This window comes from Eurytemora carolleeae, unplaced genomic scaffold (assembly GCF_000591075.1).
Source record: "Eurytemora carolleeae unplaced genomic scaffold, Eaff_2.0 scaffold381, whole genome shotgun sequence".
NCBI lineage: Eukaryota > Metazoa > Arthropoda > Copepoda > Calanoida > Temoridae > Eurytemora > Eurytemora carolleeae.
In genome coordinates this window covers 188,764-213,439 of record NW_019396271.1, presented here as the reverse complement: position 1 = coordinate 213,439, position 24,676 = coordinate 188,764, and the positions used below count along the sequence as shown (strand labels likewise).

The window sequence follows — 24,676 nt, the reverse complement described above, 5'->3', positions numbered from 1 at the left end:
ATGCATTCAGAGAAAAGAGGTTAAAGTATAAGCTTAGTTACAATCTTTCTACCAGAGTTCCATACAGGGGTTCATTTCATGAAGATTTGTATTAGAATATTGTAGACAGGATAGAATAGAATAAAAAGAATAATCACATAAATTATTTTTTTTTGCGATAAATTAAAAAGTATTTGAGCGAGGAAGCTTAGATTTTCTGGCTTTTTTTAACTAACACATGCCCCTAACTTGAGGCTAAATGCTTTTGTACCTACTGCCTGAGGCATACTACCTACATGCCTTATTTTACCTATACCAGACTAAAACTATATTTAGACCTACTCACGGTCATTGGATTTCAACATTTTATAGCTCTTTGGAAAGCTATAACAGAAGCAAGCAGATTGCACATTTTTGCAAACAAATTTTGCACAAATTTTTGCACAGTCGCCTTTATAGGGAATTTGAACATTTTCAGTTTTGCAAATGTTTTTGCCCATTTGCATTTATACTGGGTCAAGGGCTTTTCAAAGTTGTATAATTTGTTGCAATAATTGCGCAATTTTTTTGTGCACATTTTTTGCTTAATAACTAGATTTCGCAATAAATATATGGATCTTTGCAAATTTGCCATTTTTTACAGATTAAAAAGAAGAGCCCAAGGGTTTTCGTACAACTTATCAAATGTTATAAATTTGTATAAACACAAAGAAAATAGCGACAGCCAGTCGGTAAACCAGACGTCAGGATAAATAGGGTTAAAGTTCTGGTAACAATTATAAATATCCTCACCCCCCCCCCCTCTCGTAGAATTTTATTTTAACCCGGGAAAGGAATTAACGCAATGAAAAAGGATATTTTTTAAAATTTTTCTTCACATTTACGAAGAATAAACTATGCAAGGAATGAAATATTTTTAACATCTTAACAGCTAAATTGTCTTTTATGGTCCCGGTGGGGGTAAAAATTGGAGGGGGCTGGCGCATGGATTCTCCCCTTTATATTTGAAATTTGTTTGATGGAAGCTATAATCAAGAGTTTGAAGTGTAAAGAAAGGTATTCTATTAATGTAGATTGGGTGCTTAATAACAACTCTTCTTACATCATATCCTGTCAGTGTACAATGTACATGTTATTTTTTAAACCTAGACTTTTAACATCAAGATAATTCTCATTTTTCCAGGCCAGCTCATTTGTTACCATTTTTCTCATTGTTTGTCTTGTAAGTTTCTGTTTTGGAAATCCTTCNTCCCCCCCCCCCCCTGGTCAAGACATAGTGTAAATGTAAGGCAGCCAACTACCCCACCCCACAAAAAAAATTTAATTTCAACATTTAGGCCATGCAAATTTTCGTTCTTACTTTCCCATGATCCAGGTAGAGTATGCCAGCCAGCTGACCCGGCCTACCCCAACAGTTAACTCCGGTTCATTTCAAGAACAGGGCCGACTTTTGATCAGCAAGAGCTAGACTGTATAAGGCACAGCTAGACAGTACGCCAAAGAAATAATCTTCTTCTTATGAGATATCTGTGCCCGCCCCCCATTAAAAAAATCTAATGTATTTTTATTAATTACGTTATTTTCTTAAATTTGTTTACAGTCTTATGATTTGGGACCCCTTCTCCCCTTCCCTCCACACCNCCCCCAAAAAAAAAAACAATCTTTAAAATCAGAGCGATCCAATATTAGTCTAATTAACAAACTATGATTTTAATGGTTTTTTATGTAAAGCAGAAACGGATGATAATTGAGGAAACTGATCGATTAGGTAAGATTTCTAAAAAATAAAAATAAAAAACAGATACAATTATGATATGAGAAGGGCCGGGAACCTTATCATCAATAATATAAAGGAAATGTACATAAAAAATATTGAGAAATCTTTCAAGTATTTAATTATTAACTTAATTTTGAGGAATACTGGGAATTGCTAAAGAACAGGAAATTTCTTAAATGTTATTTTTGTTCCAGTTTCGTACAGATAGTATTTTATTATTATTGTTGTTATCATTATTAGAAATTGACAAATAAATGAAACCCAGATATACCGGCTATAGGAGGGTATAAATAGCTGTTAATTCTAATTCTTGCGAGCCACATAATTTTTAGATCTACAACCAAAATGACAAAGTTATGAAGGTTAAAAAAATGACATTGTCGTGAAATCAGTGGAATATAATGAAGCATAATTCGAGGAATTCCTGTTTTGGGTCAGCAAAGTTGAGATATTAATGATTAAATGGAATTCAATCGTTTCCTCCCCGAACAGAGACATTAAGCGGCTTTTCTTAGAAGTTTTAATTGGGTTTCGAACTATCTTGGGGACATCAGATAGTAACTATCGGCTATCATAGGCAGAAAGGGGGTGGGGGTGGACGATAGAGCCCTTCAATCCCAAAGGGAGGGGTTCCAGCTAGCCCAGGCAGGAAATGGGGAGAAGAGATGGAGTGGAGAGATGGAGTTTTGCCAAACTTTAGCTATGCAACCTGTTTAATTTTGATATTTCAAGCTGAGGCTATTTGATCTAACATGTTCATTGTTTGTTCATTGTCTTGTTACAAAGATATAGGGATTGGGAAATCTGAGTTTGTTGCGTCGAATTTTTTTTTACCTGTTTTCCATCCTGCAACGAATCCCTCGATCCACATTACACTTGCCAGAAACCGGATCAGGGGGAGCTATGTTGATAAAGGGTGGTTCCTCAAGGAATCCAACTGTTAAATGAAACTTCTCAGGAACACCCTGGAGACAAAGATAAAAAAAATTAGATTTCTTGTGTTATTTTATGACACGCGACAAATAGGGGCGCAGGTAAGGACAATATTTCTACCAAGCTACTGAAGGAAATAATTGAAAGTATTGTCTATCCTATAGCGCATTTGTTTAACCTTTCTTTTAAAACAGGATATATCNTTAAAAGAAAAGTCGCCAAGATCTATTTAGATAGTTATGCAAATTATATCTGTAAAAAAAAAACTGTGTATCATGTGGATAAACTTAGTCTTTACTATCTTCTTCACCCTCTAGTTCATAAACATGATTCTAATAACTTATGTTACCCTCTGTTCCAACCCTTACACTGAGTATCCTCCCTTTTCTTTATACTCCCTCACCTCCTCCTTACCTTTTACCTGATTTATTATCATTTTTATGTTTAAAATGTACAATGTACATTGTTTTTATCTGCAATTCTCATTCGTTTATAGTGGGCCAACCAATTAAAACAACCTACTCTGGTTAGGCGGGTCCAAACTACATAGTAAATTGTGATTTTTTATTTGTATTATCTCGTGCTTTATAGTTGAATAAAAATATGAAATATGAAATGAAATGTCAAATGTCCACTTGCTGTTTTCAAGATTTTTTATTGTTCTGAAAGATTGCTTTTTCAATATTGTGCAAGAGGTTTGTTCTGAATTGAGAAATAAAGCCAAAAACGTAAAAGAAAATCCATTGAAAAAAATCGTGTTGAGAAATCGTTTTTATAAATCCTGTTGTGCATCATTTCAATATCAACAAAATATGATAAACAAATCAGATTTTTGTAGAACCTTAAATGTTTAAAAGCGAACCAAACAAAACAAAGTTGCTAAAACAAAAATAGTTTCCTCGTGTGTTAGAGTACTATTCATGGTTATCTTTTCCCTCTGTACATACGTAAATACTTATATATTTCTATTCATGTAAAAATTTAAGTATTGCAGATTAATACATAGAAATGAAGTAAGGTAGATAGATAGAAAGATAGATGGATAGATATAAAGATAGATCTCTTTTCATGCAAATCATGTGCATAGGTAATTATAAATAGATAAATAGATTCATTTTAAGTCTGTATAGCAGGTTATAGGTAGATAAATGTCTATTTATGTAAATTATGTATATTAGATAGATAGACAGATGTCTATTCATGTACAGTATGTATATTAGATAGATTGACAGATGTCTATTCATGTACAGTATCTATAGAAGGAGCACGATCATCCAAACATTTGCTATCAAACTCATTTACTATCAACTCAGTTGCAATCACATTCATTTGCTATCAAGCCTCATTTGCCATCCGGCCTCAACTGCTTTCAACACATTTGCTATCAAGCTATGCACTTGCTATCAGGCCAATTTGCTATTAATCCTCAGTTGCAATCAACAATTTTGCTATCAATCATCATTTGCTACCAAATTTTGACTTCCTCTCAATCCTTATTTTTAACATTTTTTTGTCCCAAAAATCTGCAACAAATGGAAAAATTCACAACATTTGGAATTCTTCATTCTCTGACAAACTTTGTGTGGGCATGGAACCGGCTCATTTTGTTGCCTCAAGTAAAGGTATCAACCTTTCAAAAGATATTAATAAATACCTGTATTTCCACTACAAAGACAAGGCAAACAATACGATTATACAGTCCACCTACAGGTGCCAGAAATACAGACATGGATTCAAAGTGCGTAGTTGTTCTACAAAAAGAGTCCAACGAACAGGTTTTGATAGCAACTTATTAAGAAAACAAAAAGTTTTGATAGCAACTACGGAACTGGTTTTGATAGCAACTTATTGACAAGCAACAAGTTTATGATAGCAAATAAGAACTGGTTTTGATAGCCACTTATTGAGAAAGCAACAAGTTTATAATAGCAAATAAAAACTGGTTTTGATAGCAACTTATTGAGAAAGCAACAAGTTTTTGATAGGAAATAAGAACTTGTTTTAATAGCAACTTGTTTAAAAAGCAACAATTGTTTATAATAGCAACTAAGAACTGGTTCTGATTGCAACTTATTTAGGAAACATCTAATTTTGATAGCAAGGTATTCCGATAGCAGATGAGCATTGATAGTAGTTTAGACTCGAGAGCAAACGTTTTGATAGCAAGTGAGGCCTGATAGTAAATTGACCTAACAGCATAGTGAGGTTGGATACCAAGTGCGGCGAGAGCAAGTGAGGCCTGAGTACAATAAAGGCCGAGAGCAAGTGAAACATATAGCAAGTGAATTGATAGCAAATAAAGGGATTGCAAGTGAGGCCTGATAGGAAATTGACCTAATAGCAAGTGAGGCTGAATAGCAAGTGTGGCCAAAGCAAGTGAGGTTTGAGTGAAAGTGAGGCCGAGAGCAAGTGAAACAGATAGTAAGTGAATTGATAGCATATGAGGGGATAGCAAGTGAGGCTGGCGGTAAATGAGACTGATTGCAAATGAGTAAATAGCAAGTGAGATGATAGCAAATGATCGTGCATAGTTCTTAGGTATTTCAAAATATAAATTCTGTTTTATAAAATAATCTAGATCTAAATTATCAAAGGGCTACACCATCAGGTTGGAAAGATAAAGAGATTTGAACATTTGAGTTCGAGGCAAAGACTTCATTTTTTTATCTGAAATCTTTTTGATATTTTGAAAACTAAGAACAATTGCAAACTCTTTTAAATCAAAAATGTTTTTGTTTCGTTTTACGAGGAGCATTTTTTTGAGGTTTGGAAAATTTCCAAATTCATTAAATAGATTTCTAATTAAAGAGAATGTAAGCGTAATTTCAAATAACCCTGTATGGAGTAATGATAATGTCCGACTCACAACGGTATTATGCAAGAAAAACCGCATGGAATTAAAATAAATATTTTAAAGAAACTTAAAATTGGATTTCTAATTAATACTTGATCAAACAAAGCATAGTTTTAAAGGGCACCGAGTGTTATGAATCGGGAGTTGCCATTTTTGCATGAAGGGTCAATTGAAATAAACTAACAGTCCCTTTAAATCTACCTGTGGTGGAACATGACTATCCCCCGGCCAAATTATATCTTTAATCTCCAGACCGTGGGCTTCAGACTTCCAGGACTTCCACACTCCGATCTACGTACAACACGTACATATATATTTTTAAAGGGATTGTTCACGGTTCCACAACACATATATATATATTTAAAGGGATTTTTTACGGATCTACAACACATATATATATATATATATTTAAAGGGATTGTTTACGGATCTACAACACATATATATATATATTAAGGGATTGTTAAAGGATCTACCACACATAAATATATTTAAAGGGATTGTTCACGGATCTACAACACATACATATATTTAAAGGGATTGTTCACGGATCTACAACACATATATATATATTTAAAGGGATTGTTCACGGATCTACAACACATATATATATATTTAAAGGGTTTGTTCACGGATCTACAACACATATATATATTAAAGGGACGGATCTACAACACATATATATATTTAAAGGGATTATTCACGGATCAACAAAAAATATATTTTAGGGGATTTTATACCGATCCACAACTAACTTATTATAAGAAATTGTTCACAAATTTAAAATAAAGTCCTTTTGTTTTCGCTTTTTTTGTATTTTTGTATTTTTGTATTTTTATATTTTTGTAATTTTATTTTTTTATTTTTTTATTTTTTTACTGAGCATGTCTACAACATGAGGGGGGCTGATCTCACAGTTGTTGATCATGAAACTGATCTTGGAATTATTACCCAAAAAAACTTGCGACCTGGACTACAATGTAAAGAGGCAGCAAAAAAAGCCAGAATTGTTCTTGGCCAGATCACACGGGCTTTCACCTATAGAGACAGGCATATTTTTGTGAGACTATACAAACAATATATTAGGCCACATCTAGAATTTGCAGTTCCTGTCTGGACACCCTGGACTCAAGGTGATATAGAACTCTTAGAAAAGATACAGATAAGAATGGTAGGGATGGTTTCCGGTCTGAAAGGGAGGAACTATCAAGAAAAACTTAAGGAGCTAGGTCTGCAAACCCTTGAAACCAGACGGAGAAGATTTGATATGATCCAAACATTCAAGATTCTCAAGGGGTTTGACCGTGTGGATAGCAGTACATGGTTTGAAACTGTTGGGAAACTAGACAATCTGCGTATCATTTGAACCTAGTTAGGAGGCAAGCAAAGACTGAAATAAGGAGCAATTTCTTCTCAATCAGGGTTATTGAACCCTGGAATAGATTACCAACTGAACTGAAAGAGAGCAAGACTATAAAATCATTCAAGGATGGATTGGACACTATCATGTAAACCAAAGATGCCATATAGGACCACACTGTAGCTACTGTTATAATCCTACCTGGATTTCTAGGAGTCAACATAGAAGTATCGAAGTAAGTATTTTTATATTTTTGTATTTATGGGAAGGTTTCAATAATATCTTTTTGGTTGACAACTTGGCACTAAAAATGTTTTTGTATCCTTTGTTTTGGTTGACATTTTTCCACTCGGATTGGTAACCGTGGAGTTGGCATATTTTTTCCTGATCCTGATTCTACGCAATAATAATACTAGACATACATATTTACATTTAACAATGTTAACCCTAAACAATCAGTATACTCCATTGTAAGGTCGTCTTTGACCAAAATTTTCTCCGGCAGCCAAACCCAACATTACCTCCGATGAACAGTGTAAACAATTTTCACGTGCAGTACCCTCGCTTCAAAAAATAGATAAAAACCTTTAAAAATAGTGATTTACATATTTAAAATCATTTGCCATTTTTATTTCAGAAGACAAAACGTTGTTTTAGCACTGTTCAATAACCGTATTAAACCCCTAAATAGTAAGGATATTTCATTATAATAAAACATACTTTTGTACCCGGTAAACTATTGTTAATTCAATGTATTTTGTTAGGATCAAAATAAATTGCATACCAATTTATTATCGACTGGCGGATAAAATAGAGGATAAGAAGGATATTCTGTGATTGTTTGAATGTTGTGAATGTTCGAAAACTCTAGTTAACCGGGACTATTGGTTTGGGAAATATAAACCCCTTTGGTCCTGTCCCTGGGAGGTTCAACTACAGTAGTTCTCACCGCCCATTTCGAGATCATCCCCCTTTCAAACTCAACAAATATTTATTAAATAATATATACAAATATAAATGGATCATAAACAAATATATTTATTTATTCAATATATTTGCTTATCGAAGGTGTTAATGTATTGCATGGAGAATATCAGAAATAAAAAAATACATCAATTAGAATAGATCGATTAAAATAGATCAATCAGAATAGATCAATAAGAATAAATCTATCATAATATATCAGATGGAATTGATCTATATCATATTAGATCAAAAAGAATCAACCAGAAAAGAGAGATCAGAATATATCAATAAGAATAGATCAATAAAAATTGTTTAATCAGAAAAGATCAATCAGAATATTTAAATCAGAATAGATCAATTAGAATATATAAATCAGAATAGATCAATTAGAATATATAAATCAGAATAGATCAATTAGAATATATAAATCAGAATAGATCAATTAGACTATAGTTAAATTAGTTAAATCCTTGACGATATCTCATCTCTAACGATTAACAATCTAAACATTAACAAACGGTAAAGATCTTTCTTTTCTTATTTGTCTCGGTATTTCTATTTAAAATGAAATATGAGGAAAATGTAAAAATAAGGATTATGTAAACCTGAAAGTATGTAAAATGTAAATAAGTACAAACTCTGAATGTTAAAGGTTTAAAATTGAAATACCAAAATGACAAGTTACGTTTACAGCCTACAAATTAAATCTGGTAAAATATAGTTCTGAGTCTAAAACTAAAGAACGAAAAGTTTTGACTTAAATTTTAAGTTCATGGTTAAATGCCACTTTTGACTTAATTTAAACCTGAACTTTAACCGTGAGGTTAAATATTTAACCCTGTGGTTAAATATTTAAATCGCCGAAATCGACGAGTTAAAATTTAAACAGAGGTTTAAATTATCTTGAAATCCTGCATTTTCCCTATTTGTCTATTATTCAATCCTCATTCAGCTGCAGCTGAGAAAGTGGCATTCAACTTTACGGTATATTTAAAAGTGAAAACCTTGTTAAAGAAAATTCACGTTTAGATAAATTAATTTTTGGGTGTAAACCCAAAAAACGGTTGTATGTTTTGTTTTCGGTTACGTAAGAACAGCTGATTAGCGATGGTTATGTAATATTCTCCGTAAATCCTTTTCTCTGATTGGTTCAGATTTTTCCCGGGAAATTCCAATTTAAAATTGAGAAAGTTTAATATTTAAGTAGCTATTCATTATTTTACAGAACTTTTATCCACGAACTTAAAATTCGCGCATTCTTTAGTTTTAGACTCAGGTTTAAAATCTTATAATCATTAAATTTTCGGTGAATATTTCAGAACAAAGACATTACATACAGTGAGACCCATACACCTGGGTAATAGGAAGACGACGTAAAGACTTAAGTTATGAGTTTAAATATAGGTCAATGAACAGCTGTTGCACAGTGTTGATCTTTAGGATTTTGATAACAAATATTTGCTTTATAAAATTGCCAAACTGCTAAATAGTTAGAGATGGCACTTTTCTAGAAAAAACCAACTGATTGGTTCATTATCTATGTAGAAAAACGTAAAGATAATTTTTTTTCGAAATAAAAAAAAAAGCGAAAAAGTATTTTTTATTTTTAGGAAGTCAGCTGGCACAATAAAGTAGTCAGGGGTATAAACATGAAATCAGTTGGCATATAGAGTTTGTTGGTGCCGGTGTTAAGTTAAAAAAGAAAATAATATTCCCTACCTTCTCCCAAATATGTTGAACGCTGGAACCGGAAGTGGGTTTCCGGAGATTCATCACCATCAGCTCAACATTGGAGAGACTACCGTCGGCCAGGAACTTTACTTCCGGTTTGCCGGCACTTCCGGCCATACGGACAGATTTAATGTGCCTAGAGAAACAATAGTTTTGGCAACGTATTTGTTAAATAAGGCTTGATCTACAAGTGATCAATTTGCAGGGTGAGTAAAAAAACGGGATAAATAATGTCTTCCACAAAATTTTCAAAAAAGTTTGCTTCGGATTTTAGGTAAAAACATTGATAGTTGACAAAATATCCAAAAATGAAAAGGGGGAGGGAGAGGGATTATGAAAATGTTACTCTTCTTGACAAATTGATCTTGATAAGACTATTGTAGAGAATTATGTTTATTCTAGAGGTTTACAACAACTGTTGGTTAAACAATTGTTTAGTTTTAATTTATTCTGCCTTCATATACTACACAGTACACACAGCCACTGGGATCATAATTCTAATATAGATTATATTTAAAAATGCTTATTTTAAAATTAATCCACCAAGCGACGCAAAAACTCTAATCTTACTATCTAAATATCTTTGCAGTCTGCTTTTATATATTTCAAATATATTTCTGCTAGATGAACAAGTCTTTAAAACGTTCAAGATTTACACCATCAGGTTTCAAAGATAACGGATTAAGTAAATAAAAAATTGAGGTGAATAATTAATTGTTTGTATATCCAGACAAAGTTGGGTTTCCAAGCTAATTTTTATTTAACATTGTAATCTCATTTTCTCTGTCAAGTTTGTACGTCCAATCATAACTCATGAACCCCCTTGGACGATTTGCCTCAAATTATGATCAGGAACTCGGTAGAACTAGAAAATGTTAGTATCGAGTATCGACCGTTTACTTTAATAACCCTTTCAACTCTGATCATTTTACAAATTCATTTTTTTTTGAAGTTTTGCGTAACTTATAAGTCCAAAAACTATGTTCAAGCATACTTTTGCTTGTTTTTGTTTTCATTTAGTGTAGAATTTGATCATAGAGAACAGAATATATATTAGAGGGGAATTTACTAGAAAAAAGTGTAAAACAGCCATTTTGTTGTACTGTTTCCATACTGCAGGTGTACTTCACATATTTATGCTATATAACCTTTTGGGCCCTGGAATATCATTTTATAGGAAATCTAAAATTATTGTTAAAAGAAAACCAAATTATGAAATAGGCAGTTTTCATAATTGACCAATGATCATTTCACATAGACTCTATGCCTTCCACTTTACAAACGATGATTTTCCGTTATAACTATAAATCAAATGATGTTTTTTATTCACCTAATTCATTATAAAGTTTATTTAACAGTTTAAAAAATTTGAAATTGGAATGGATAGTCTAGGGAACATACTGTATTAATGTACTCTACTGCATATAATTTGTGAACATTTACATGATTTGTACACTTTGAACTCCCTTTCAGGCTGAAAGGGACTGAAAAAATTCATACCATTCTTTAAATTCCCCTCTAATATATATTCTATTCTCTATGAATTTGATAGATATTGAGAAGTTAATATTTCAGTGAAAAATGTCTGAAGTATTTACTTTTTATGTAATTTACATTTTAACTGATAAACTTAGTAAAATTTGGGTAGCTTTTTAGACCGCTTCGCATATGCGGGGGGACATATAACTATAATGTAAACTGCATTGTCCTTTATATTTACATTGATAAAATACTAATATTTCTAATCCCTCCCTTAGAAGACTGCAGAGTTATCTCACAAAGAATATGAGCCTTCAATGTGGATCACAAAAAATCTCTTAAATGAAGGTTTTGTAGGTACTACATTAGTAATCAAATTAAATAGGTCTGTTACACTACCAGTTGCTGTGTCTCATGTTCATTGGACTATTTAAACTCATAACTTGAGTCTAAAAGTCGATTTCCTATTCCAGAGTTTTTTGGTTCTCAAGGTATTAAAAATTATTACTTGTAAAATGTTTCTCCTAAATCCCAGCTTGCTTCTGTACTCTTAGTTCCTTCGGTGCAGGATAGATGAGGCATAAGGGTCCCATTCAGCGGTGTACTCAATAACCTATGAACAGTGTACAGTTATTGTACAAGTGTACTTGTAGGGATGTATCATGTACTTATAAACCTTTAAAAATGAATCCCAACAAATTGAACCAAGTAACCGTCAAAAAAATCTTTTTAAAAAGTTTTCAGATATAAAGTTCTAAAATTTGGCGCCAAAAAGTCCTGGTGAATAAAAGCAAATGAAATAAAAAGTATCTAGAAATAAAGTTTTATCATTTATTTTACTTCATTTTCTTCACTTATTTCTAGTTCTAGAATCATTTTTTACAAGAACGTCCTCGGAAAAAGACGCTGGTTGTACAAGGGAGAAAAGTGCTGGTTGTACAAGAGATAAAAGTGCTGGTTGTACAAGGGAGAAAAGTGCTGGTTGTACAAGGGAGAAAAGACATATTCTCTTACACATTTTTTTCTGCAGACTTAAATCACTGTGTTAGAATTTCCCCTGACTTGTTTTTTTCTTCAGGCTTATTTCATCAGCACTTTAATTCCAGTTATATTTTACTCTCAGCCTTAATTTTCAGTCCCAATACTGTTTCAGAGTGAAAAAAATCCCAGAAATCTAAAACACAGGACTTTTTTTCCATTTCCTTTTTTCTTGGAGGATCAACTTAAGAAAATTGAGACTTTTCCCAAGTTTTTATTTCAAGGTCTTTATTCCTGTGATTTTCTTACATACAAACATACAGTAACAATCACTGATAAAGCATTATTCGTATCAAGGAACTACACTAGGAAGACCCAATGCAAATGTATGCAATTTTGTACTGTAATGTAAAAAGTGAACAGTTATAGTACATGAGTACCTTTCATAATTTCGTTTTATACTTATTGTACGAAGGGTACAACTAATGTGCTTTCAGAGGTTTAGAACTTTTACAATCACATTAGGCATATTTATACACAAAAAACATTTATATAAAATTCATTAGGTATATTTATACACAATGTTCCTCCTTAAAGAGAATTATGAGAAGAGAGAGAACGGAGTGGGTTCTTAACATAGTTTTTCAGTCACCATTATTTGAAGTTCCCCTGTGTAAAGACTAAAATCAGTTTCTTACTAAAAGCACCATACAAGTGTTTAATGTAAAAACTTTCTAATCAACTAGATTTATATCCAAAGTTTCAAGTTTTGAAAATAGATTTATATAAAAAGTTTGTAAAAATATCACATTAGCATAGTGTTAGTGGAGATCATTGTTAGGAAAATCTTTTTTTAAAAGGAGGCATAATATTTGTTTAAATTAGTATAAAAATGAATCGATCTCTACAAAAACTATTTTACACTAACAATAAATGTATTTAAAAGATTATGATTAAATAAAGTAATAATTAAAATGATTACAAAATAATTTTGGGTGGAGCATTAAAAGTTATTCACAATGCTTTATGAAATACGGAATGTTTAAGATGATATTGTTTTTAGATTTAAAAAGTACATATTGCTACTGTCGAATTTGTTAAGTTATGCTGGTGGATTTTAAATCCGTTTGCAAGTTACCAAGATATTTCAGATTGATCGTTAAAAATATATTTATCCTGAATAAAATCTATTTATCACTAACTGCACCAAGTAATTGGGAGAATAAATAATTTCTTGAAAAACAACAACATTAGAAAATATCCTACCTTTCTACCCCTTCTGCATATACTGACAGTGCTACAGGAATCTGATCTATTAAAGCTTGAAATGAAGTTGGGAAGCTGACTCCTAAAAATATTTATGCATTAGCAAGCTAACTCCAAAAAATATAGCTAAACTTAATGGGATCAATTGTAAAGGAATAGGCTACATCTAAGAACTTCAGGAGTTGATCGAGAGTCGAGACCTATAAGAGTTCTATCTGATGTTCTTGTCTCGAGAAATTGATATAAAACTGTGTTAAATTATACCAAAACTTGTATATGTAAAATTTGGTATAAGATTATAAGTTTTAAACAGATCATATTTTGCAAATACTCAACCATTTTGAAAACGACTAGAACCCAGAAGAGCCTGAAAGAATTTATGGTTTTCTATCTAATATATTTATTTATTTTTCTAGCAAAACAAGATTCTATTTTGTTTGTTTTTTTGTTTATAACTATGAAAGTCATTCCTATAACATCCCTATCTTCCTAACTCTTCTTGGAATTTCTATTCATTACTTTTTCTGATTTCTACATTCTTCATATCTACAAAATACACTATATTTCTACACCAAAGAACTTTATACAGTTCAAATTTGAATATTTATGGTCTGATGTGCTCGATTGGCAAATTTTTGACAATTTTCGTATTGTAATTGCTGTACGTTTAAATCAATACAATGAAGATGACTTTCTATTACGAGATTTAGTTTATACAGCCTATCAAAGTTTTAGAAAATTCTAACAAAATCTTATACGGCCAATTCTCTTTAACTAACTTGAACTTATATAATTTATCTGCATTTTATAGCTTCATGGAATTTCTATGAAAAATTATTAATTGGATATACTTTGAGAGCTGTTCAATTTACAAAAGAAGTCGAATTGTTCTAATTTGATCCAACTCTTTCTAAACTTTCAAATCTAAGATTTCATAAAATCAAGAAAACAATTAAAACTACAATCTTAGAAGATGTCATATCACTGTGTTCAAACATTTAAAAAAAGAACATTTCGACTAATAGAAATTTTGATAGAATTTAAAGAACAGGTTTAATGAAACCCGTATATTGTGGAAAAGGAAGACGACATTTACGCAATATATTTGTACTTAATTTTGCTTTGAGGGAAATAGTTTTATCAGTAGCTTATAAAACAACTAAATATGTGAAATGGGTCTGTGTACACTGCACAATTGCATCAAATTTGATGTTCATCGACCTATTTAAAATCATAACTTTAAAGGTCTTTACTGAATGAAAGGTATTTCTTTAAAAGAAATTCCAAATCTTTAAGATGAAGTTTTAAAGAACCATAGAGAATAGAATATATATATTAGAGGGGAATTTAAAGAATCTCTCAGTATGATTTTTTTCAGTCCTTTTCAGCCTGAAAGGGTGTTCAAAGTGTTCACAAATTATATGCAGTAGAGTACATTAATACAGTATGTTCCCTAAACTATTCATTTCAATTTCGAATTTTTTAAAGCTGTTAAATAAACTTTATAATGAATTTGGTGGATAAAAAACATCATTTTATTTATAGTTATAACGGATAATCATCGTTTGTAAAGTGAAAGGCATTGAGTTTATATGAAATGATCATTGGTCAATTATGAAACCAGCCTATTTCATAATTTGGTTTTCTTTTAACATTAATTTTAGATTTTCTATAAAATGATATTCCAGGGCCCAAAAGGTTATATAGCATAAATATGTGAAGTACACCTGCAGTATGGAAACAGTACAACAAAATGGCCGTTTTACACTTTTTTCTAGTAAATTCCCCTCTAATATATATTCTATTCTCTTTGTAAAGAACACACATCAAAAATACACTTTTTTAGGGAAGTTTAAAATTAAATATAATTTAATGAACTACAAATGAAAACTTTTTTTATACATCTAACGTTTATTCTCCAGGAGTTTATCAATAACTATACATTTCCAATCCCTCTAATACACCCCCCCTCTATCCTTTTAGTTTTGTATTCAGTATTCATGCAAACACTTCATTTTCCATTACTATTCACCAATCCACAATAATTCATACTTTCAAACGTCCATCCTTTCATCCTTTCCACTCCACGCTTTTTTACTTCCTTTATCCTTTTTTCCTTTCATTCTTATCTTTTTAATATTTCCTTGAAGAAATATTTTACAAATTTCAACCAAGGCCATTACAATTAGAAATAATTTTTCGCTATTTTTTTTTAAAGCTTTTCGTCTGCATATACGTTTTTAATGAAAAAGTATTGCTGTTTAAAAATTGCTGAATTATTGACCGAAACTCTGTAGGTTTAAATGTTGTTAAATTATTGACCGAAACTCTGTATGTTTAAAGATTGTTGAATTATTGACCGAAACTCTGTAGGTTCAAAGATGGCTGAATTATTGACCGAAACTCTGTAGGTTCAAAGATGACTGAATTATTGACCGAAACTCTGTATGTTTAAAGATTGTTGAATTATTGACCGAAACTCTGTAGGTTCAAAGATGGCTGAATTATTGACCGAAACTCTGTAGGTTTAAAGGTTGTTGAATTATTGACCAAAACTCTGTAGGTTTAAAGGTTGTTGAATTATTGACCGAAACTCTGTAGGTTCAAAGATGGCAGAATTATTGCCCAAAACTCTGTAGGTTCAAAGATGGCTGAATTATTAACCGAAACTCTGTAGGTTAAAGGTTGTTGAATTATTGACCGAAACTCTGTAGGTTTAAAGGTTGTTGAATTATTGACCGAAACTCTATAGGTTTAAGGTTGTTGAATTATTGACCGAAACTCTATAGGTTTAAAGGTTGTTGAATTATTGACCGAAACTCTGTAGGTTCAAAGATGGCTGAATTATTGACCGAAACTCTGTAGGTTCAAAGATGGCAGAATTATTGCCCGAAACTCTGTAGGTTTAAAGATGGCTGAATTATTAACCGAAACTCTGTAGGTTAAAGTTTGTTGAATTATTGACCGAAACTCTGTAGGTTTAAAGGTTGTTGAATTATTGACCGAAACTCTGTAGGTTTAAGGTTGTTGAATTATTGACCGAAACTCTATAGGTTTAAAGGTTGTTGAATTATTGACCGAAACTCTATAGGTTTAAAGGTTGTTGAATTACTGACCGAAACATGATTAAATTCAAATAGTAAAAACCGAACTCATCTAGTCCTGGTTAGTTCCGAGTGCCCCTCAAGCACCTTTAAGGAACTGTAAGTGTAATTGTAAGTGACCATCCATGCAAAGAATTCAATGCTCGATTCACAATGGTACCCTTAAAAGGTTCGTCAGCTCAAGTATGAAATCAATATAAATGCTTTAGTTTCTTTAATTGTTATTTTATTTGCGGGTTTTCTGCGAAAGTGACCTGCGCATTATTTTATCCCAGCTTTAAGTTAAGCAATGAAAAAATCACAGAAATAAACATATTGTTAGGCAGAAAGACGATATCTTCCACATTTTGAACAGATTAAGATTTTTAAGATATCGTCGCAATCGGACAATCTTTGTATGCAGGGTTGCTTGAAATTACCCTTACAGTCGCTTTGATGAACGTCTATATATTTACTATTAGTCTACCCTTGTAAATCCTTTATCTCACCATAGTATATTATATACCTCAGTATAAAACATTTCATTAACTCAATTCAATAAAAATATGAAAAACTTTTCAGATTTTTAGTTTGAATATAGTTCATAATTTATCGTACTATCCATATCATTTTGTATTAAAAAACTAGAAAATGAAAGAATTTCTAAATTACTTAAACTGACTTAAATTCTCATCTCATTGGCTTATCAAAAGAAATAATAGGATAAAGAAATAAGAATAGCATTTTTAGTGACAAAATAGGAGACACTTATTCCGACAAACTGGTGAGGATGCAATTATTAAAAATATATATCCGATAATGAAAAATCATTTTTTAAGATAAATTCAATTGTACAAAACATCTAACCTTTCATAGTTCTCCCAGGTACCTTTGGTAACAGATTCATGAAGAGAATGAAATATTTTGTGTACAACCTAAAAAGATAATTGAGTATCTTGGTTTTGCCTTGTCTTCTTACATACTTTTTTTTGTCAATTGCTCATAAAAACACCATTAAAAGGGTCTAAACTGAAGAAATAAAACAAAGTGTCAGATTCTGCCGTAAAGCTAAAATGTTTTGCACTCTTGCAGTTTTGTTTAGCTTGACAAAACGTAAGAGAAAAACATGATTTTTGATTATTTTTATCGTTTTACGCTCAAGATAATATTTTTAATGCTTATTTCCCGTAATTTCCTACCATTTTTTTTAGCTTTGCAGAATTGCACTTTATGTCTGCCAATGACATATATAGATCTGACCGTATGTTTATTTTTTCAATTTATAATTTCAAATGGTGTTTTTAAGAGCAATTGTTAGAAAAATACGGAATTATTATATTAGAATTTATATAGTAATTCATGGACAAAACTAAGATACTCAATTATCTTTTTAGGCTGTACACCAAATATTTCGTTCTCTTCGTAAATGATTAACCTCAGGTACCTGGTAGAACGATGAAAGGTTAGATTTTTTGTACAATGAAATTTATCTTTAAACCCTACTTTTGACTAGTGACATGTGATGTAAAAAGACAAAGCTTTTTTATCAAACTTTATTTGTTGAACACACGTTTTATCTAAAATTCATTTTAAAACTATGTCAGCTATTTATCTTAAGTCTTTGCAAAATATTTTGAAGAATTTTCATATTGAATTTTTCATATTAGAAACTGCACACGCACTTCCGCCCTTTTAGTAAAAGTAAATTCAACCTATATGAAGCATAAAGCCTGACCGAGTCAACTTTGTTGCACCAGCTAGTTAATTGTATTCTTTATTAACCCAATATCCGTGCGGTGCAGTACAAACTGGGACCGGAAAGGTTGACCCGGATCGGAAATTCAAATGTACTACGGCTGGCCGTGTGCATAAAGGATTATGCCCAATGGTTAGATGGATACCAAAAATGTCTAATATCGCAAAAAAAGCCAAGATTAACAAAAATAAATGTCATAACTCAAACTCCAACAATTTTCTAATCCCTATTACTTCGCAACCTGAAGTTTCAAACTTAAACTTCATTAAACTAAATATGGATAAGAAATTCAGAGTTTTTGACAAAACCATCGATAATTGACATCATTAAATAAAAATGTGAACAGTCCCTTATAACATTTTTACCTAGCAATTCAACAGGAAACTTTACCTAGCATTCCAATAGGAAACTTTACCTAGCATTCCAATAGGAAACTTTACCTAGCATCCAATAGGAAACTTTACCTAGCATTCCAATAGGAAACTTTACCTAGCATCCAATAGGAAACTTTACCTAGCATTCCAATAGGAAACTTTACCTAGCATCCAATAGGAAACTTTACCTAGCATTCCAATAGGAAACTTTACCTAGCATCCCAATAGGAAACTTTACCTAGCATTCCAATAGGAAACTTTACCTAGCATTCCAATAGGAAACTTTACCTAGCATCCAATAGGAAACTTTACCTAGCATTCCAATAGGAAACTTTACCTAGCATTCCAATAGGAAACTTTACCTAGCATTCCAATAGGAAACTTTACCTAGCATTCCAATAGGAATCCAATAGGAAACTTTACCTAGCATTCCAATAGGAAACTTTACCTAGCATCCAATAGGAAACTTTACCTAGCATTCCAATAGGAAACTTTACCTAGCATTCCAATAGGAAACTTTACCTAGCATTCCAATAGGAAACTTTACCTAGCATTCCAATAGGAAACTGTGTTAATGCCTCGGCAGATCCTCCTTCACTTTCACCTTCATCATTTCATTTTTAATTAATTTTAATTAAAAATAATCGTAAACGATCTGTATATTTTAGTAAATTAGTTGACCAGTAAATTCTTAAACATTTAATTTGCTAATAATAAGTTCAGGCGTTGAAGATTATCAATACTCTTTATTTTTTCATTTCTGCAAGAAAGGTTGGTTTATAGAATTATTAAATATATTATATTTGAAATGATTTCCTATGACACTTTGCGTTACAATCCAAACATAGTTTGTTCCGGTCAAACCAGCCTGATCGGCCCAACTCATTATATGCCGAGCTTCCTCCTGACACCAAACACAGGTCAACTTACAATGATTTAGGGTGTCTAAAAAGTATGAACCGATGAATTTGGAAAGTTTTTTGGTCTTTGCCATAAACTTTTATTTTGAATTCCAGGGGTGTGTATATTTTACTAAAAAATCATACCCCCTTTTTCTTTTGAACCCCCCCCCCCCCCTAGAAGTTTGGGATGTACTTATTTTCAAAATCTTTTTTTTGCTAACCAAACACGATTTCATTTCTCTTTCTGGTGGGAAAATACTTAAATTGGGTTGCAAAGCATAGTTTTCCAAATAGGTGCTGGCCGAGGAGAGGGGGGGGGAGATATAAGGGGGAGGGGAGAGGATGGAATTGGGCGCGCGAGCGAATTGATTTAACACTTTTTAAAATGTGTCTGACAAATTGATATGTATTTTTTCACAATAATAATATTTAAATTAGAAATAATTGATTTCTAAATAATTGTTTTAGTTCGAGAAGAAGCGTTAAAAAATTGGTTTAACAATGTTGACAGAAGAAAGTACTTTTATAATAAAAAATGTTTATAGAAACAAGTGGCATTCATTCATCTTTCTTAAATTACTAGCCTGAGAACTGGTAGCTTTGCACGAAAACTAATTTTTCCCTTTAAAAAGTTGAGCAACTCAATCTAGAGTTCTAAAACCAATCTAAAACATTTCAGTGGCTCCTTGTTATGACCATACATGCAAAAAAAAAACAATAAAACATAGAAGTTCGTTATTCCACTAAGACTAAAATGAACGTTTATAAATAAATTATCTTAAAAGATTTTACCCATTCTTAAGAGATGCAATAAAGCTGACATTAAATGCATCTAGATGCGATATATCGAAATATCCCCCCCTTAAACTTCCACAAGAATTGTCTATTTAGCGGAATCCTGATTTCTGATGAAAGATCAAAAAGCCCTGATTCATCATTCATCATCCTTCGGCATCAGGACATTTATTGTTTGTTTTTTTATACTTTTTCAAAAATATTAAATGCATTGTCAATTTGAAGTGATTCCTTAATTTTCTTTCTAATTGATCATTACTTGCGGGATTATCAGGAATATTCTGGCATAGTAAATAATATATAATTCTAAATGGACTAACCGTGTTTATATTATATTTTTTGTTTGATATTTTCGTAGAAATATTTTACGCTAAACAAATAAGTAAACGAACATTTACAAACTTTCCCCTCCCATTATTTTTTACTGAAAATTGATATTTTTTAGAACCTGAAGGATAAAACCTGAAGGATAAAACCTGAAGAATAAAATATGAAGGATAACACCAGAAGAAAAAGATATGAAGGATAAAACCTGAAGAAAAAAATATGAAGGATAAAACCGGAAGGATAAAAACGGAAGGATAAACCGGAAGGATAAAACCGGAAGGATAAAACCTGAAGAATAAAACTTCAAGGATAAAACCTGAGGATAAAACCTGAAGGATAACACCTGAAGAATAAAACCTGAAGGATAAAACTTGAAGGATAAAACCTGAAGGATAAAACCTGAAGAATAAAATATGAAGGATAAAACCTGAAGGATAACACCTGAAGGAAAAAACCTGAAGGATAAAACCTGAAGGATAAAACCTGAGAGATAAAACCTGAAGGATAAAACCTGAAGGATAAAACCTGAAGGATAAAACCTGAAGGATAAATCCTGAAGGATAAAACCTGAAGAATAAAACCTGAAGGATATAACCTGAGGGATATAACTTGAAGGATAAAACCTGAAGGATAAAATCTGAAGGATAAAACATGAAGAATAAAACCAAAAGGATAAAACTTGAAGGATAAAACTTGAAGGATAAAACCTGAAGGATAAAGCCTGAAAGGATAACACCTGAAGGATAAAACCTGAGGGATACAACTTGAAGGTTAAAACCTGAAGGATAAAATCTGAAGGATAAAACATGAAGGATAAAACCAAAAGGATAAAACTTGAAGGATAAATCTGAAGGATAAAACTTGAAGGATAAAACTTGAAGGATAAAACCTGAAGGATAAAACCTGAAAGGATAACACCTGAAGGATAAAACCTGAAGGATAAAACATGAAGGATAAAACCAAAAGGATAAAACTTGAAGGATAAATCCTGTATGATAAAACTTGAAGGATAAACTTGAGGGTAAAACCTGAAGGATAAAACCTTAAGGATAACACCTGAAGGATAAAACCTGAAGGATAAAACCTGAAGAATAAAACCTGAGGGATAAAACCTGAAGAATACAATATGAAGGATAAAACCTGAAGGATTATATATATATATATATATATATATATTAGTAGGCCAGAGTAAAATTTTTAATCAGAAACAATCTCATTACTATGAAATTAAAGGCAAGAAAGGGTCATATAAATTATGTACACTACAAACCGCATTTTAACAAATATGTACACGACAAACCGTATTTTAACATATATGTATACTACAAACTGTATTTTAACATATATGTTCACTACAAACCGTATTTTAACAGATACGAACACCCCAAATATTCTAAAGATCCCATTCTATTTTAATTTAGGGTTTTTATATGCATATATATTATAATATATTTATAGTCTTACTAGAAGAGGTTTATTTATTCGATATCCAGGTATTTTTGAAATTATGTTTTTTTAGTTTCATGAGTTCGCTTCCTCCTCCGTGTTCCATGTCTTTAATTTATATCTATCTATTTTAAGAATAATATTTACACTTCGTGAACACTTTTTTAATAAAGTTTGTTTAGCAACAGTCTACATTGAGTCGTCTATATATATCTTTTTAGGCGAACCAATGATCCTAATTAGGACAATTGTGAGTTTAAATAGTTTTATCCCATTAATGAACCCTGAGATGGAATTTAAAGAATTTGAGCCGCGGTTTAAATCCGCCAAAACCCAGTTTAAATTAAGCGCCGGCTTAAATCTTGAGACATTTGATACAATTTGATAAGTGGAACCAACCATATTTAAACCGCGGCTTAAATTTAAACCGCCGCTCAAATTCTTTAAATTCGGCCACTGGATACATATACCTGTAACGGTGTGTAACCATATGCATAACATACATAAATCTGTAAAAGTGTGTAACCATATGCATAACATACATATATCTGTAACGGTGTGTAATCAATGTAATCTAGTTTTTAAATGTTTAATCTATAATTGACATTGTTTTCTTTTATCACCTTTTATATAAAAAACTGTTCTGTTTTCTATTTGGATTTTTATATATATATGATGAATACTTGGTTAATGATGTGTGTAGATCAGTACGTTAAGCAAACAATTACCTAGGCTTATATAAGAATGAGAAGCATATAATATTAATAATAATAATATAAGAGGAACACAAATCTACATTAACAAATATATTATTCTATGCCCTTTAGCGTTTATATATCCTGAAGAATGAATAGCATGAACTTGAACATACTGTTGATACAATAAAACTTCAAATCATGTTTTGAATACTAATTATGTATAAATATCGACGGGGTAACAAGGTGCTGTTTAATTTAAGAAAACTGTTGTATATTTATTTTGACCCAAAATTAAACCAAATTTACAGAAAATCATAGGGTTAATATCCCCCCCACATGTCATATATTTGTAAAAAATAAATTCAATAAATAAATCTACAATGGTACCATTTAAACCTTTGACTGGTCATCAAGTACAGAGACCTCCGTGTGAAAATTTCTCGATTAGTGGTTAAATAACATTAAAAACTCATGTTCTCTGCGTAAAGTGTAAATTCAAAACAGCTGATCCGTTACGTTGAAAATATCAATCATTTTATGTTAAAAACGGATTTAAAAAATTCTAAAGTAATCTCGGAAATCATTTGCTAAGGGTTTTGATGGTACTCATGTGAATCTGACACGTCACTCTACAAATGGAGGGTTACTTACATTTAAGCCAACAAGTCCATTTGAAGTTAAATGTATATACACGTTACACTGAACGATTGTTATGTTTCATGTTTATTGGAAAATTTAAAATAAAAAAATAACTGTTGTCCCTATTCCACAGTTCTATGGGTTTCACTGTATATCTATCTATAGAATGCTCAAGTATATATTTTTAGCATAAAACCACAGAGAACAGAAAATAATAAAAGTGTTTTTACTGGAAGGAATTGAATAAAAAGTTAAATAATCTTTCTCTCTTGTTTTGACACTTAACAGTTTCTTTTGACAGAGTTCTAATATTTTAATTTCTTGAATATTTTAAAATAATATGAAACACATAATCTTCTAAGTAATTCATTGAACATAAAAACACAGGAATTTTGTAGCGTACACAGACTCATTAATATAAATAAGTTAGGTTTTAAGATACATACTGGTACACATATCTATATGATAATTATATATAAAGTAGTAATCTATGTTTGTTTGTACGATCACAACTCATAAACCCCTTGAATGAGGAACTCAGGAGAACCACGGAAATGTTCTTAGCTTGGTTGTAATACTCTAAGGGATCGACTTCAATATGTAAAATAACCACATGACAAAACTTGGTTCCCAAGCTTGTTACCATACGATTAATAAATTGACATCTCCTATTCCACGGTGTAGTTAGTCTTACAGCGGGAGAAAAATGAATTATTTTTACCAAAATTTTAAGATTTATACTTATCTTTAAGTGTCCATTAATTTTATACGATGTTTTGGTAGGTTAGTATTATTTTGTTTTTGTAAAACATTAAGAATAATGTTTATTGAGAGGTAATCATATTAGATTGTTTGATTTAACATTTTTTCTTAGACATTTCCTACACTTTCCTGTCTTAACTTTTCAAAAAATAAATAAGTTCAATTTATGTTCCAGTTGAAAACAAACCAACAAAAAAAATTTATTAAGCTAGCGAAGGAAACAGTAAATAATAGTTATTTTTGATTGGTAATAAACTAACCAATTAATTTGTTATTTATATTTTTCTTTATTTTGTTTTATGATTGGTTTTGATAAATGAGGTATTTAGTAGATTATTATCATTCTGCCATTAGCAGAGAATACAGTTTTGGATAATTGGGGGAATATTAAACATAAAGAAAAAATATTAGATAATCAAATATAATATTTGAAAGATAGATAGTTCACAACTAGACTTTGGAGAAGGTCAAATTTATGATACGCCTAGCTTTATCATTTCGTAGGTTCTCTAGTGTTGATTTTATATGCAACTATCCGTTTACATATTTCGTAGCTTCTCTAGTGTTGATTT

General features: G+C 31.3%; 1 protein-coding gene across 2 annotated transcripts in view; it reads right to left on the bottom strand.

Moving 5' to 3' along the window:
- LOC111699855 (glutamate receptor ionotropic, NMDA 2B) overlaps positions 1 to 24,676 on the bottom strand; it is a 99,902-nt gene that overhangs the window by 52,838 nt on the left and 22,388 nt on the right. For both annotated transcript variants that reach the window (XM_023470609.1, XM_023470610.1), the window contains 7 exons: positions 19,352 to 19,439; positions 19,083 to 19,139; positions 13,323 to 13,404; positions 11,587 to 11,691; positions 9,588 to 9,735; positions 5,745 to 5,834; positions 2,591 to 2,721 (listed from right to left, as the gene is read on the bottom strand). In XM_023470609.1, coding sequence (XP_023326377.1) covers positions 2,591 to 2,721; positions 5,745 to 5,834; positions 9,588 to 9,735; positions 11,587 to 11,691; positions 13,323 to 13,404; positions 19,083 to 19,139; positions 19,352 to 19,439 — 701 coding nt within the window. The remainder of the gene's footprint in view (positions 1 to 2,590; positions 2,722 to 5,744; positions 5,835 to 9,587; positions 9,736 to 11,586; positions 11,692 to 13,322; positions 13,405 to 19,082; positions 19,140 to 19,351; positions 19,440 to 24,676) is intronic.